Raw genomic sequence first — 16,550 nt, 5'->3', positions numbered from 1 at the left:
CTCCAATCTTCAGTGTCACATGATCCTTCAGAAATCATTCTAATATGCTGATTTGCTGCTCAACATTCATTCATTAATATTATCAATTGCTGAAAACATTTGTGCTACCTAATATTTTTGTGGAAACCATGACACTTTTTTTTGCAGTCAGGATTCTTTGATGAATAAAAGTTTAAAAGAACAGAATGTATATATATATATATATATATATATAGATAGATAGATAGATAGCAGTTGAAAGCAGTCCTGACCTCCACACAGTGGTGGCTACTCTCTCTTTGATGCGCACCAACATACCTGACTCTTTAATTGAGAGTGTGAAGATGAAGCAGAACATTTGAGCACTTAAAAAAGATGGCTAATATGACAAAAAAAAATCTGAAAGTGGGAATAGATTTCCCTAGTCAAAACCCTTGTTGAGAAGATCAAAGTTCAACTGATTTGCAAGTTAGATGTTGGGTGTCATTAATTTAATGCTTGCGAGATGAAAAACAACAGCAGTTTTTCTTCCCTGCAACTTGTTATAGCACCTTACACTTTTTTTCGTACCACATGGTCCAGAAATTATCATAATCTTTCATGCAGCTGATGCATATGGATTTTGCAGCTGATTGAAGTGTTTTACATCACATATGGTCTCTAAAGATTTGAATAACCCCAACGCAGGCGTCTCTTGACGTATGTGCATCAAACTTTCTCAAAACGGGCCTTTTGCCGTGTTCTCGTGGGAAGCTCTTTGAACTTGAAGAGTCTGAATCAGTCATATTCTTGATAAAATGCATGAAGCCACATTAGACTGTTCAAACAATTCATCACCCATTTTCACATGGCCGCGATCTATATTCAGTTCTAATTTCTTCATAATGAGGTCGACGATCTCATTAGAAAGAGAGAAAAGGCGATGGCAATGAAAAGAGTGGGAAAAAGTCTCATCTTCCTCACATTTGTCCCAGAGGAGGTTGTCCACATGGGTCTACAGGAAGTCATACAACAGTGTGTGTGTGTGTGTGTGTGTGTGTACTCACAGGATCCAGCACAGGTGTGATGAGAAGATGTGCTCCCCACATGAACTGTTTGTGCACTGCCCAGGTTTCAATGTCGGAATAGAACCTACAGAGCAGGAAGCAAATCTTATAAAGCAGTTCCTGAATGGTTAATACAGCATTCTAAACATTCCAAAACAAAAAACAAAAAAAAACAAAAAACATGTCAAAACAAAACATGTCAATACAAGACAAAACATGCCAAGAAAGACAAAAAAAAAAAAACATGCCATAACAAAACAAAACAAAACATGTCAATACAAGACAAAACATGCCAAGAAAGACAAAAAAAAAAAAACATGCCATAACAAAACAAAACAAAACATGTCAATACAAGACAAAACATGCCAAGAAAGACAAAAAAAAAAACTATGCCAAAACAAAACAAAATGAAACAAAACATGCCAAAATAAAATAAAACAAAACAAAAGTCTGTAAAAATATTTGATTAGATTGTTAATCTAATTGAAAATAGGAAATGCAGTAGTACAATTTTGTTCTTGTTGAAATACTGTTAGAAAAATTCAAACATTCAACTGTTTTTGAAAGAAGTATCTTATATTTTTTTATGAGTAAAACTGAATTTTCAGCAGCCATTAATTCAGTCTGCAGTGTCACATAGTGCTTCAGAAATTATGTAATCATTCTAAGATACCGATTTGCTGGTCAATAAACATTTATTATTATTATTAATGTTGAAATCATTTGTTCTGCTTCATACTTTTGTGGAAAACATAAAATTTTCTTTAGGATTCCTTGATGAACAGCTATTATTTGAATCAGAAATGGTTTGTAACATTATAAATGTCTTTACTGTCACTTTTGATCAATTTAATGTATCCTTGCCAAATAAGAGGATTATTTCTTGAAAAAAAAATTTGAATGGTAGTGCACTTACTTAATATAATTAAGATTAATTAAACTAAATATATATATATATATATATAGTGTTATGTTCTACACACACCCCTGAGAGAACTCATATAGAAACGAAGTTCATAAACAGAACCAACAACAAACACTTGCTGTTTTTTGAGGCTAAAACTGTTGCACTGCATGTGCTTCTGAACTCACTCGTGCATTACGGGACGCACTACGGTCTCTCCGTTAACATGGGCCTTGTAGAACAGAGTGTAGAGATATGGCAAGAGGGTGTATCTGATGTTCAGGTAATGCCTGGAGGTGGTCACCACGAGAGAGTCAATGCCGTATGCTGCAGGGTCCTGGTCCTGTAAGAAAGTCAGGGAGAGTAAGCTGATGAGCAAAGAGAGAAATGGATTTTACTGTGTGGATACTGATAATATGTTCATCATGGCGGAGAGCCATCGGTCGTGGAGACAGCCGTGGAATGATTACTCTCCGACTAAAAGGTCAAATCTTATTAATCTAATTTCACCAAGAATATAATTTTCCATTCATCCTCATTTGCCCTCTCAAACTTTCGCTCTGGAGGTCTGATTGCTTCTCTCACGCCAATCTCACAATAATGATTAGAGAAATAAATCTTCTACAAATAGCATTTAAAGAGAGAGGACACGTTTATAATTCAGAGCCTTGCCGTTGGGCTAGAAACACGCAGCACAGATGTTTGAAGAGGATGACGCTTCGTACACTTTGAGACTGAATGTTTATGAGTATTTAAATGGCAATACGTACTGCATAACCTTGCGCGTTGTGGTTACGGCTGAAGGGGTAGAATGCGCCCACTTGCATCCAACGTGTGCAAAGCTCCTCCGTCGAGTTGTCAAAGAACCCACAGATGTCCGCACCGATCTGCAGAATAACATCATGAGATTCAGTATCTCTCCAGAGGAGGGAAAAAAATTGCTCTTTATTATCTCAACCATTTCCCCAAAAAAGCAAGGCAATTAAATGGAGATTGAGCAGAGACTCCAGTATTTTATATATGAAAAAGACACTTGTAGTCTGACAAGCGTCTCCCTGGAGTATCAGAAGAGATCAAAAATGTCTCAGATTGTGTTCATATTTACCAAAATACCAAAGTCTGTATTCTGCTATTAAAAGCATTAAAATGTCTATATTCTAAAGTTTTAATAAACATTTTTATTGGTAATATTTTATAGCTTTATACTTTTACGAATTATACTAGTGACTCATTTGAATACCTCACGGAATTTTCTGAGAAGCAAATTTATACTTGAATGAGCCAAATATGAGAATCTCCTGATATTTAAAATACTCCAAAGTCTGCAGTCAAAAGTGAGAAATCTCAGGAAGAACAAATACTGTATTTCTCATCAAGGCAAACTGAGTTGCTATCCACATTTATTTTATTTTTTTTGCTTTATCTTCTTACTGTATTTGTGTCTAGGTTTAGTTCCCATTTGAAATTTTCTGAGAAAAATCTTAATAAAAGTTGATAATTAAATAAAAATGCAATATAAGGGAGAACTAGATCAACCTCTGGGCAATATGCACCAGGTATGTACTGTTATAATAATAATAATAATAATAATAATAATAAAATATTATAATAAAAATAACAGGATTTACCCCAAAATACAAATCACAATAAGCTTGGTGATCAGGTAATATTGTGCAGCAATAAAAGCTTACATCGTCCGTCCCATGATAAATTCATTGGATCTGACTGTTGAGTCGGCCAGTCAATGTTAACTCAATTCAACCTGAACACGGAGTCCGAATGCCCATTCAATTTCTCATTGCATTTCATGGAAACTCAATCAAAACCAAAAGCTTTCTCCAAACGCTTTCCATGTCTCTCAGTGGGGCTGCTGTGTTACAAAGACAGACTGGTGTCTACCATCAATTACCCATGTTGGAAAAGATGTTTCGTCTGGAGTCAAACCACTTACGTAAGGGATTCCGAAGAGGTTAAACTCAAGCATGCCGGGTATCGCCCACTTAATGTCATTCCAGTTGGCGCCGTTGTCACCCAACCAGTGTCCAGAGTACTTGCCCACCCCGGGGAAGGAGGAGCGGGTAAAGACCATGGAACGGCTTGTCCCAAACACTGCTTTTGACGCCCTGGAAACAAAAACACAATATTAGATGCATAGGGAGTGTTGGTACCACAATAAAACAATGGTATTAAAAAGACACAACGCCGTTGGGTGGCCTAGGAAAGCACAGATGACAAACACACATGTGGGAGTTAAGCTGAATGAGAGAGGGGGAGTAGAGGAACGAGAGTGGAACAAATCAATGATGTAGAAATTACAAGATGAGTAAAACAGATTTCCTGCTGGAAATAAAAGGAGGAAAAACAGGAACAATCATGATACAACTTAACTCTCTTCACCCCCCTTTGAGGAGAACATCCTGCCATATGACAATACTGGCCATACGTTAGTCACGGGTGGCGCTGCTTGAGTCACCACTGCTGTGACTGACTCACACCTGTCGTGTACTGTCCCACATTCAGCAAACACATCAATCAATCTATCCATCCATCCATCCATCAATCCAGCTGAAAATGGAAGGAGGGGATAAAGGAACAATCATGATACAACTTAACTCTCTTCACCCCCCTTTGAGGAGAACATCCTGCCATATGACAATACTGGCCATACGTTAGTCACGGGTGGCGCTGCTTGAGTCACCACTGCTGTGACTGACTCACACCTGTCGTGTACTGTCCCACATTCAGCAAACACATCAATCAATCTATCCATCCATCCATCCATCAATCCATCCATCCATCCATCCATCCATCCATCCATCCATCCATCATCTATCTATCTATCTATCTATCTATCTATCTGTCAGTCAGTCAGTCAGTCAGTCAGTCTGTCTGTCTGTCTCGCCCACTTAATGTCATTCCAGTTGGCGCCGTTGTCACCCAACCAGTGCCCAGAGTACTTGCCCACCCCGGGGAAGGAGGAGTGGGTAAAGACCATGGTCAGTCAGTCAGTCAGTCAGTCAGTCAGTCTGTCTGTCTGTCTGTCTGTCTGTCTGTCTGTCTATCTACCATCTATTTACTCATAAAGAAATGTGAATCATATTTCTAAAGGCAGTGCTTCAGAGGAAAAAATATGTATCCTGGTGTACAATAAAAAATAAAAAATAAACTCAAAGATGTAGTGTGACCTAGATCTTTAATTGGTTTATTAAAAACAATCTATGCATATATATATATATATATATATGCTATGTAGACAACCTTCACAAATCCTACAACCACCCAGACCATTATGAAATGATTCAAAAACATATTTCAGAATGATGTCACAACCATGAGCATGTTAATATGTGACTATCCACTGACAATCCATCTGCATTAATCATTCTGACAAGACTTGAAAGCAGCATCAGAGATCATCTGCATACGGAATGTGGAAACACCAACACTTACTTGTCAGTGGCCAGAACCATAGAGTACCCATAGAGACTGTGGACATCATAGTGGTCCCCCCATTTGTGTTTAGCATCCATGCATAAGGTCTTACTGTACATCAGGTCATCAAGGATACCTGTAGAGTCGAATGGAAATGAAGAAGATGGATGTATACAGATGAAATGCATCAGCTATGAATTAATCTAGCTGTAGATGCATTTGAGACTTACATGGGGTGAATGGAGGATAGTTGAGTTTGTTATCAGCGCAGCCCTTGATGCCTCCCTTGATGAAATTGGCCACCTCATTCATGTCCTTAGAAATAAAACAGCAATTAGTTCAGCACTCCCTAATTCAGGAGCCTAATTGTCTCGAGATTAAAGCACAATCATTTAGGGAGGCTTTAAAGTCAACATGAAATGGCATTTGCAACCATTTTACTTTTTATAATGTGACGCATTTCTGAATCAGAATATTCAGCAAAACAAATTGTATGGCAGGACTTGATTTTATCAATCAGGAATTGATTGGATGGTGTAAAATGAGTTTCTTCTTTGACACAGTCGCCGCTTGATTGTAATATTTGAAACATACATATTCTGTAAAGCAGCTTTGAAACAATATGTACTGTGAAAGCGCTATACAAATGAATTGAATCAAAAAGAATAGGAGATTGATGAATTACTACTGTAAGCAAGGTCGATTTTGATTTCATGTTGCCTTAAAATTGTATTTTAGATCAGATGTTTATAGAGCTTTGCTGTGTTTGAATATCATGATTAATACATATTGATGCAGTGACATATATAGTATTGATTTTGGAGACTCTGTAGGAAGTTGAGATCGGAATCAGAATATTTTTCATGACCTTTCGTGACCTTTTCACCAAGTCATAAAACGATTAGGTTCAATATTTGCTCACGGGTAATGACCTCTGTGGATTACTTACAATCCAGAGAGCATCATGCTTGACTTCCTTGTGGAAACGCGAAATTTCATCAACCCACCAATCAATGCAAGCCTGGTTAGTGTAGTCAGGAAACACGGTTTCCCCTGGCCAGACCTGTGACACAACGGAATGAATGAAAAATAATATAAAAATGTAATATAATATATAAAATAAAAAAGAATAAAAAAGTAAAAAATCAATCAATAAATAAACGTTAGTCACGGGTGGCGCTGCTTGAGTCACCACTGCTGTAACTGACTCACACCTGTCGTGTACTGTCCCACATTCAGCAAACACATCTATCTATCTATCTATCTATACATCTATATCAATCAATCTATCTATCTATCTATCTATCTATCATCTATCTATCTATCTATCTATCTATCTATCTATCATCTATCTATCTATCTATCTATCTATCTATCTATCATCTATCTATCTATCTATCTATCTATCTATCTATCTATCTGTCTATATCAATCAATCTATCTATCTATCTATCTATCTATCATCTATCTATCTATCTATCTATCTATCTATCTATCATCTATCTATCTATCTATCTATCTATCTATCTATCTATCTGTCTATCTGTCTATCCATCCATCCATCCATCCATCCATCCATTTAAAATATTTGTCATTTCCTTTGGTTATTTTGGTAAAATGCCCATGTTTTAAGAGATTCGCCCAATAACAACCCATTTGGTCACAGATGACATTTAGCACTGCAAAAAAAAAAGAAAAAAAAAACCCTTTCTACATGTTTCCTTTTATGTCTTTTAGTTTTTAAGCCACTGGCATTTCCATTCCCTCTTGAGTTCTTTTCTGTTTTTCATCTCTCATGGCTCTGAGCTGCATGAAAGCATGATATTAAACTCTAATGCAAAATCAATGCAAACATTGACCTGAAATAAAACCAAAAAAAAAGCAATTAGCATGTGCCTGTGCCTAATCGGCTAAATAATCACAAGTGATATTATTGCCATGTGATATGTGCCTTTTGCCCTGAGGGGTGACTGATACAGTATATGATCTAACTCAAGGTTACAGTTGGTAAATGAATGGTCTCTCTCATGGCAAGTCACATGGCAACTCCTGATGTTCTTCATTCAATCATTCACGTATTCGACATCTCTTAACTTATTCTCCTTCATTTCAAATATTCTATTCTATTCTATTCTATTCTAACATATGTTTACACGGCACAATATTAATTTCTAAAATAAATATGTAAATATAACTTAATTGTCTCCCAAAGTAGAACTGGGTAATTAATATCATTTAATGGGTAAAAAGGTGGATGGGAATAGTAAGAAATGTAATGATTCTGGCTCTGATTCTAATTCAACTTAATGACTCCAGTCTTTCAGTTCTTTTGAGTAAGTAGCTCCAATTCTCCATCTCTAAATAACTATTTATACTTTATATATTAAGTAGTACCCATTCTCCATTAGGCTGCATTTATTAAATCAAAAATACAGTAAAAATCGTAAAATTGTGAAATATTATTACAAATTAAAATAACTGTTTTCTATTAAAATATTTTTTTTAAATCTTATTTATTCCTGTAATGCAAAGCTAAATTTTTAGACTAATCATCCAGACGTTTTCAGTTGTTGTTTTTTTAGTGAAAAATGTACCAAAAATAAATTAGTCATCTGTTCCCAGATCAAGCCCTTTTCACTCTGTTTATTTCAACCAGCAAGGACAATGTATTGCAATACAGTATGTTATCTGTCTACATCAGTGTAAAAATTCAGATGTCCAACAAAAATGACTAAAACCAAATGCATGTAAATCATTTAGTTCAGTCATTTGTATGAAAAGTAACCAGTTCTCAATTCCAAACCCTAGTAACAATTAACCAACATAATGCCCCGATCAGGAGAATCTTTGGAGGATCTTACCTCTCCCAGTAGAGGCGTTACCCCATCTGGTTCAGTGACCCAAACCTTAGCTGCATGTCCCCTCTCAAGTGATTCATAGGGTCCGTTTATCCTTTGACCTGTGGATACGGCAGGATCCTACCAAGAAGAAAAAGTTGTGAGGTGTTCAACTCCACAAAATCCAAAACTAACTTGCCAACCTATAAAACTCTGGACCTCAGCATAAATGAAACTGCAATTTCAATGGCTCACCAGTATGACAATGTATTTCTGCCCTTTATCATGCATGTAGTCAGCAAACTGAGGCAGCGCCGCAAATTTATCCATATCATAGGTGAAGATTTTTTTGTTCTCCATGTAGTCAATATCAGTGTACTGGACGTCCTGGAACACAACATAATGATGGTTTAGCATTGAGTCCTGGTAAAATCAAGACAAAATCAAAGTTTTCTCTCATTGAATATCCTGCTTCACAACGTCTAATTATGGAAGTTCACTCTTAAAAATAAAGGTTCTTTATTGGCATTGATAGTTCCATGAAGAACCTTTAACATTCCAAAAATGTTCTTTATGCTAAGAAAATAATGATTATTTTAAGAATTATTTCCTGAAAGGTTCTTTAAGGAACCAAGAATGGTTCTTCTATGGGATTGCGATGAAAACCTGCTTTTGGCACATTCATTTTTAAGTGTAAACAGGTTGTTAATGTTCATATATTTCACTATGACATTGCAATCTCATCCTTTAGAATCAGCACCTTCAGTCTTTATGATGGCTGATGCCTCTTTTGCATGCTAACGTTGTAGATTCATTGTTGTCTGTTTTGATTTTTCTGGAAGGTTTGACTTCCATCAACCATCAGCAGATGGTGAGATTCTCCTGAGATATTAAATCTCCTCGGAGATTTAATATCCTGACATGCTAATGCCCTCTTTGTTCGAATTACATCAAACAATTGCTTCAGTCCATCTTTCGGCAATTAGAGTCCCAACATAAGGTGCTAAACGCTTCTAACTGCATGTATAGGTAAAATGCACATATGTGGAGTCATTATTGATGAATCGGTAGGCTTTGTTCCATGCTCTCGGCTGCAGCTTTGAAGTACTGGGTAGAATCAAGTTTTCTAGAACAAAGCGAGGACCCTCCTTCTGTTCCTGTCACTTACATACGGAAGGTCAGCCTGTCGATTTCTCTCCACGACTTTCTTCACCTCCTCCAGGCTGCCGTAGTCCCAGCGAGAGAGCTGGAAGCCCAAAGACCAGTATGGAGGGATGAAAGGTCTGCCAATCAGCTGGAGACACATAAAGCAATGTTAAACACGCTGAACATCACAGGACTCCCTCAGGCTAATCTGGAAGCCTCATCTGGGGCTATATGATTTTACTTCAACATTCGGCAAGAGCTAATGTCAATTAGCATTGATGAAGTTTTGGTTGGAAGTTCATCTCTAGTGATCCTGATCTCCCATGTCAGCGTCTATTTTGCAATAATGACTGGCTGACTGCTTATTACAGCTACTTACTAATAAATAAATAAATACATACATGAAGTAGAGTTATTTTAGTATCACTGATGCATTATCTCCAGTTTTGTTAACATTTTGAATACGTTTTTATTTCGTTTTCTGTTTAGTTTAGTTTTTGTTAACAATAATAACCTGAAATTGACAGCATACATTAATGTGATTCGAAATTGTATTATAAATATTATTATTAATAATATTTCATGATTAGAATTCATAATAGTTATATCTTATCATTTAAAATATTTGTCATTAATAACAAAATTTAGTGGTTATTTTACTAAAACATTTGGCCGGAGAATGCCTCAAATGACCAGAATCAGAATCAAGATCAAGCATTTCAGAAAATCTTTCAAATATATATATTTTTTCAATGTAAATTTAATAGAAAATAAACATATCACAAATGTTTATAATGTGTAATATAGTTTTTTTTTTTTTTTAGTTAGTTAGTTAGTGGTCAATATACATAAACATTTGACTGCAGAATACTATGACTGACCAATAAGAATAAAGTATTTCTGTATAATAAATTCTAGTATTTAAAAAAAATAATAAAACATTTCCAGAAATATATACCAATACATATTTTTTGTTAGTTAGTTAGTGGTCAATATACATAAACATTTGACTGCAGAATACTATGACTGACCAATAAGAATAAAGTATTTCTGTATAATAAATTCTAGTATTTAAAAAAAAAAAAAAACATTTCCAGAAATATATACCAATACATAACATTTGTGTGAGAGAATAAACAATCTGAAAAATAGAATATATATATTACTATTTTTATGAGATTTTTGCTTTTAATCCGATTGGAAAGCGATTAACCTATTAATTTTTGTCCGCGTACAAGTTTCACTGTGTCCTAGCATGAGTACTGTCCACCATGCTCTATCAGATCATTTCCAAAGTGTTTACAGCTTTCACTGCTTTACAGCTTTCACCAGTATCACTGGTGTTTCAATTTCTATCCTCCTGCAACACTCACCTTCGTGAACTCGTCCACCACTGCCTCCGGTGTTTCTCCAACCAGGATGTAGAAGTCCAGAACCCCTCCAATAGTCCGGAAGGTTACGGCCGGAGCAGGCTGGATCGTCACCTCTGCATACAGACATGAACAGACAGCCATAAGCAACTTAAACTGCTCTAATTTGCTAAGCTTTGACAAAAGCAGCCATTCCAAACCCATGTTGTATACATGCTGTGCACAGACATTACAAATCATGTTATTAAAGACTATGACCTCAGCTCACGGCAAAGCAAAAAAACCAAAAAAAAAACAATGACACAATAAAACTACTCAAGAGAGGGACTGTTTACCCATAGCATTGCTGTTCATGAGGAAAACTCCAAAGGATTGGCCGCTCGTATCTTCAAGACATGTGAAATATGGGTAATGGCCGTACAGGTTGTGTGTGCCCTGGGGTAGGAAAAGACATTAAGGTTTGTAATGGCAAATTTCAACCTTTTAATCAGTTTATTGAGACATTTATGTCTCATGATATTGATGTACAAATGCCAGGATAATTCTACACAGAAAGTGACCTCACAAGCGCTGCACTGTAAAAAATGTTAGGTATAGCCAAAAAACAAAACAAAAAAAAACAGAACAGAACAGAACAGAACAAAACAAAACAAATAATTGGGGCAGCTGAGCTCCAAAACGACAAAAAAAATAAATAAAATCACCATGAAAGTATTATAAAAAGTTCCATACTATATGACTCATGTGGTATATGACTTGTGTGGTATTTCAAGTCTTCTGACATAATTCAATAATTTTAAGTTGTTATTCACTGTAAATCTTCATATTGACAAGATCTTCTCAGAAAAATAGTAAAGTTGTTCTAAATTATTCATTCATGAATCAGACTGAACCTGTTCTTGAATTCACTGACTCAATGATCCAGTTGCAGCAGTTCTCAGTGAATAATGACTTTAATTTCAGCCAAATGACTTTTCAAGATTTGGAATATGGTGCATGAGTTTTATGAACTACTTTTATGGTGCTTTTGCATTCTTTTTGAAGCTTGACATGCTCAGTTCTACTGAGTGGCCAGGATATTCTTCAAAAACCTGCCTAAACCTTGTATTTCACTGAGGAAAACCAAGTCATACTGGTTTGGAATAGTGAAAATCTAAATGTTATGTCTCACTCCATTGGGAAAAGCATCTCTTGTGAAGATAGGCCAGGTCTTCCAGTTGGTGTCATGGCGGAAGGTCTGATGGACATGCTCTCCAAGTCCATAAATATTGTGAGAGGGGAGTTTAGCCGAGAGCTGAAGGTACTGATCAGCAAAAACCAGTGGCCCAAAGGTTGTGTCAAACCTGACAGAGCAAGAGAGGAAGAGATGGTGTAGTTTTACTCACAGTTCAGTTTGTGGGTGAATGTCATGAAACCTGTCAAGAACATATACACTGACCAATAGATTCACCCTTCAAGTATGTCTTCAAATACAGAGGGGTGAAAGGGGTGCATGAAAATGCACACCCAAACCACATGAAAACACCAGAGTAAATGACAAACACTGATAGATGGGTCATCTAAAGATCATTTTCTGTAACAAGGACAACAACTTCCTATTGCCAAAACCTAAACTGATTGCTAAGAATCATACTGTGACATGTGCATCTTCTTATCTAAAACTCTACTAGGAGTTTTAAAAATAACATCATACAGATAAGATTAATGAGCTTATAATGAACATACACTCCTTCTGATATATCAATCCATGCTGAAACCTGTATATGAATCATGCATTCCTATGATTAAAAACATCATTATTAGGCTTTTGAGTCAGACTTTTTATCAGATAAAAGATTACTGAATCATTGATTGTTTTGCAATCCACATACAGACGTGACTATGGTCACGTAAAGGGAAATTACTTCAAAAAAGAGAACCAAAAACAGTTTTCATAAAAATGCTCCATTTCTGTAATGGCAAATCGCTGTATTCTTTGGAAATAAGATCTATTTCTTATGGGGCAATCTTTCTGTTGAAAGCTGTTTTAATAAGGACAACGTTTCATGTGGAATCAGCATCTAATTCGGATCCTTTTTTTTATTATTATTATTTTTGATGTATGTATAAGCTCTGTTTCACACATCTTGAATCTGCAGTGTTTGAGCATTGCAACAGCCATCATACAGGTAGCATATCTTCAGCGTAAATCGAAACTGCTTTATAATGGAGATCAAGTGTTACTACATTGAGTATGTCTTTTGACAACGGCCACAAGGTCCAGGGTTAACAGCTGATAACTATTAAACTCTTTTTTGTGAATGACCAATTTTTAATGGTTTTACCAATTTTACATAGATGTCTTTGTTAAAACAATGGGTAAGTAGTAATTATTAAGTAGTAAACACTTCAAAAAGTAAATCAGAGTACCTGTTGAAATTGTTGCAAGTTAAAAATTCTAATTTAGTGATTTAATTAAAACTTTTAAGTTGCAAACTATTTTGATGAGTTCTGTTGACATAATGTTTAATGCTATTATCTTTGACATATAAATGAGCCCATTATGTTGAAGTATTGTGCTGAAGAGATTGGTAAACATTGCATTGACTCTATTAGGAATGACTGCACTAATGCCAATGACATTATCTTACTTGTTTATTAAATTGATATGCAAAATAAGTTACAATTAGGATGTGCTAGGATAGTTATTGATATTAAACAGGTAAGATTAATTAGGGCCACAACTCAATTAGTTGGAACAACTCAATTTTTTTGTGCAATCAAACTTAAAAATGTGTGTTTATGCTACACATTAAGTTCCTCTAACTCATTGTAGTTTGTTGGTTGAACATAATTTCATCATAAAAAGATGCCAACTGTAACTGGGACAAAACGTTATTTTTTTAGAGTTTATATGCATCCAATATGCAGTGTCGCTCTGATTTATTTAATATTTATTTAAAAAGGTCACTGAAATGAATATACATTGCTTATGTAACACAGATGCAACATGCATGAAGCACGCCTGATAATCACTGTGACTTAAAAATGATAAAATTCAACTCGAACATGTCTAAGAACTAGAAATCAGGACTTATTCTTAACCTGCCTGTCATTTTTTAACAGTGCACAAAAACACACAAATGACGGCAGACAATAACAAAAGAAAAAAAAAAAGCAATTCCCATCAATAGACAGCGAGACGAAGACCAGCTGCTTTACAAAAAGCTTGTTTGCATTGCTTCAGGCTTCTTTCAGACCTCGCAGGATTCCCTCATTCTATTCATGCCTATAATTTCTGTCTTTTTGGTGTTGTGATTGCTCTTCATTTAGTCAAAGAAACACTTGTGCGGCATTGTTAGCAATGCACCGAGCTCACAAAGAGTCAACATATGATCTGTGTGTGAAAAGAAAGAGAAAAGACGAAAAGCTCCCCACTCACAGGAGTTTTTCAGGAGATGTTGTTCTCCAAACTTTCAGCCCAAAGGGTTTCTGGATCAGCTCCAATCTATATTTTAGGGGTCCGTTGGGAGTGTCGGAAAGCGACTGCACGTGCTCATGAGGAACCTCAAACCTGGCTTGATTGGCATCAGTGATCTGGTAACAAAGAGAACATTGCACCGCATTATAGATGTGTTTACACTGATACATCTCCTCGGCTATTTGTGTCAATTTGTAAACAGACCTTAAATCGAAGACGGTTTTCTGTCTGCATTTCAGCGTAGAAGGTCAACTCTTTAATATCAGCTCCAAATAGAGATGGAGCATCCATTCTTGTCAGCTTAGCCTCAATATCTGCAGCAAAACAAACATTTTCCTTGAGGTCTTGGGGAACTGTTTGCTCTACTTGCTACATGGTCAATTACAATTTATTTAAGTAGATTTCAACATTTTCTGAAGGAAATGGCTCGAGCCCCTCATTCAATGTCTATGGGATTTAATAAGTAACAGCAATGAAAAAAAAGCTAATTTCTAATTAAAAACAATCCAAACGATTTGAGATATCATTTATGTCAAACATTTACAAATTATATAAGAAGATTGCTGAAATCCCCAATCCTTACTATGAGCAGTAATAAAAAGCAAACATGGTTAGAGATATTTCTTTAAATACAATTTATCTTCTTATTGTCACCAAAAAACCTGGGTCAGTAGAGTTTGTTTCACCATATAATAGCATCATGAAAAGAGATGGTTCCACTGATATAACCTTGCTCAAGGGTACAATGGTGATATCTCATGGCTATACACCACTCCCAACTTTTAAATAATCTCTGAATAACTGGCTCATGACAAAAGAGGTAATACAAAGACTTATCTAAAAGCCAATGGTACGTATCATAATGTTTTATTACGGCATCATCTCGGTTCAGGCTGAACTCACGTGTGCTGTCTGGCTTGCTTTCGCTGACCATGCTGTAGCCGTGGTTTTTGGAGAAGAAGCACCAGGGGACATTAGTCTCATTCAGGGGTCTCCAGCAGCAAGCTCTTTCCAAACATTTTTGCTGTAAGGACAAATAGGAAGAATTAGCAAAGCATGCTAGGAGTTTGTATGGAATGTAGGTCATATACACTACAGTTTACCTGAGAAGCACCAGCATCCGGAAAACAGTCCACTCTCTCTCCCTCTGAAATGTTGGGACATTCCGGGATGATGTCTGGATCTGATCCTGAAAGTTGGGGACAAATGGACAAATATAGCAAATGACCATTTTGATATACTTTAACATATTTTTAAGCAACTCTAAACCATTACAATAATGTTTCTTTGAAATATCTTATGTTCACCAAAACTGCACTTACCTGATCCAAAAAAAAACAACAACAACAAAAAAAACATTAATATTGTAAAACAGTATTAGAATTCAAAATAATTGTTTCAGTTTATATTTTTGCAAAGTTAAATATTAATCAACCATTACTCCCATCTTCAATGTCACGTGATCCTTCAGAAATCATTATAAAATGCTGATTTTCTGCTTAAGAATAATTTCTTATTAGTATCAATGTTGAAAACAGTTGTGTTGCTTCATATTATGTGGAAACCATATTGCTGGATTATTTGATGAACAGAAAGGTCAAAAGAACAGCATTTATTTGACAATTTTTTTCTTTATTTATATGTATATATAAACTAAAACGTACTTGTGACGATACATCAGTTGAATTCTTTATTAATATTATAAATTGCTTGGCAACTACATGTGATTTATTTAAAAGTAATGTCTTTTAACATGTCTTAACCCTTCCTTAACCCTTAACTGTTGTACAATCACTAGTAATCAAATAATGGCTTGTTGCCATACAACATAAACATACAAGGCCAGAGTTCTTCAAACGTAATCAGACAGAAGGTAATCTGTAATCATTGGCCAGAATCATATATCAAACACTACCACATTTCTGTGATGTTTTCAAGAAATCTGTTTTTTTGCTTTGTAACCTGATCTCCATCAGTACCCTGCACCCCTAAAACAAGGCCATCTGAGACCAAACAGACTCGCCTCACCCAAACCAGCTTTCCCAGGCTCAATTTGTCCCCTTTAAATATAAACCACTTGACTAACATCATGGCGGTAAATTGAAATTGATAGTGACAGCTGTCATAATATCCCAGTCTGTGCATGCTTGAGCTCTGTTCCCCGTGCGAGCCGTTCACCAGTGCCTCTGCACACTGGCTCTGCTTTTGGTTTTCTCACTGCTGGGTGTCCTTGATAACAATCAGTATGGATGTATTCTTTATACTTTAGTGCAACATCAAAGACTCCGATTTCTTGCTGTCCTTGACGAGGCAGCTGCTGTTTTTTTTTTGTTTGTTAATAAACTACTCCTCAAGAGGCAATAAGCTTATTTTCTT

General features: G+C 35.9%; 1 protein-coding gene across 1 annotated transcript in view; it reads right to left on the bottom strand.

Moving 5' to 3' along the window:
• LOC107735994 (maltase-glucoamylase, intestinal-like) overlaps positions 1-16,262 on the bottom strand; it is a 51,378-nt gene extending 35,116 nt beyond the window's left edge. The window contains exons 1-18 of the mRNA XM_016547519.1: positions 16,154-16,262; positions 15,278-15,363; positions 15,078-15,198; positions 14,379-14,488; positions 14,136-14,290; positions 11,886-12,057; positions 11,050-11,149; positions 10,718-10,830; positions 9,367-9,492; positions 8,454-8,585; positions 8,223-8,339; positions 6,311-6,424; positions 5,592-5,676; positions 5,380-5,497; positions 3,881-4,052; positions 2,700-2,816; positions 2,118-2,272; positions 1,026-1,110 (exon numbers count right to left, since the gene is read on the bottom strand). Of these exons, the coding sequence (XP_016403005.1) occupies positions 1,026-1,110; positions 2,118-2,272; positions 2,700-2,816; positions 3,881-4,052; positions 5,380-5,497; positions 5,592-5,676; positions 6,311-6,424; positions 8,223-8,339; positions 8,454-8,585; positions 9,367-9,492; positions 10,718-10,830; positions 11,050-11,149; positions 11,886-12,057; positions 14,136-14,290; positions 14,379-14,488; positions 15,078-15,198; positions 15,278-15,363; positions 16,154-16,262 (2,187 nt within the window). The remainder of the gene's footprint in view (positions 1-1,025; positions 1,111-2,117; positions 2,273-2,699; positions 2,817-3,880; positions 4,053-5,379; positions 5,498-5,591; positions 5,677-6,310; positions 6,425-8,222; positions 8,340-8,453; positions 8,586-9,366; positions 9,493-10,717; positions 10,831-11,049; positions 11,150-11,885; positions 12,058-14,135; positions 14,291-14,378; positions 14,489-15,077; positions 15,199-15,277; positions 15,364-16,153) is intronic.
• Positions 16,263-16,550: the final 288 nt, after the last annotated feature.

This window comes from Sinocyclocheilus rhinocerous, unplaced genomic scaffold (genome assembly GCF_001515625.1).
Source record: "Sinocyclocheilus rhinocerous isolate Xijiao unplaced genomic scaffold, SAMN03320098_v1.1 scaffold942, whole genome shotgun sequence".
Classification (NCBI taxonomy): domain Eukaryota; kingdom Metazoa; phylum Chordata; class Actinopteri; order Cypriniformes; family Cyprinidae; genus Sinocyclocheilus; species Sinocyclocheilus rhinocerous.
Note: the sequence above shows the minus strand (reverse complement) of the source record. Positions and strands in the feature narration are given on the sequence as shown.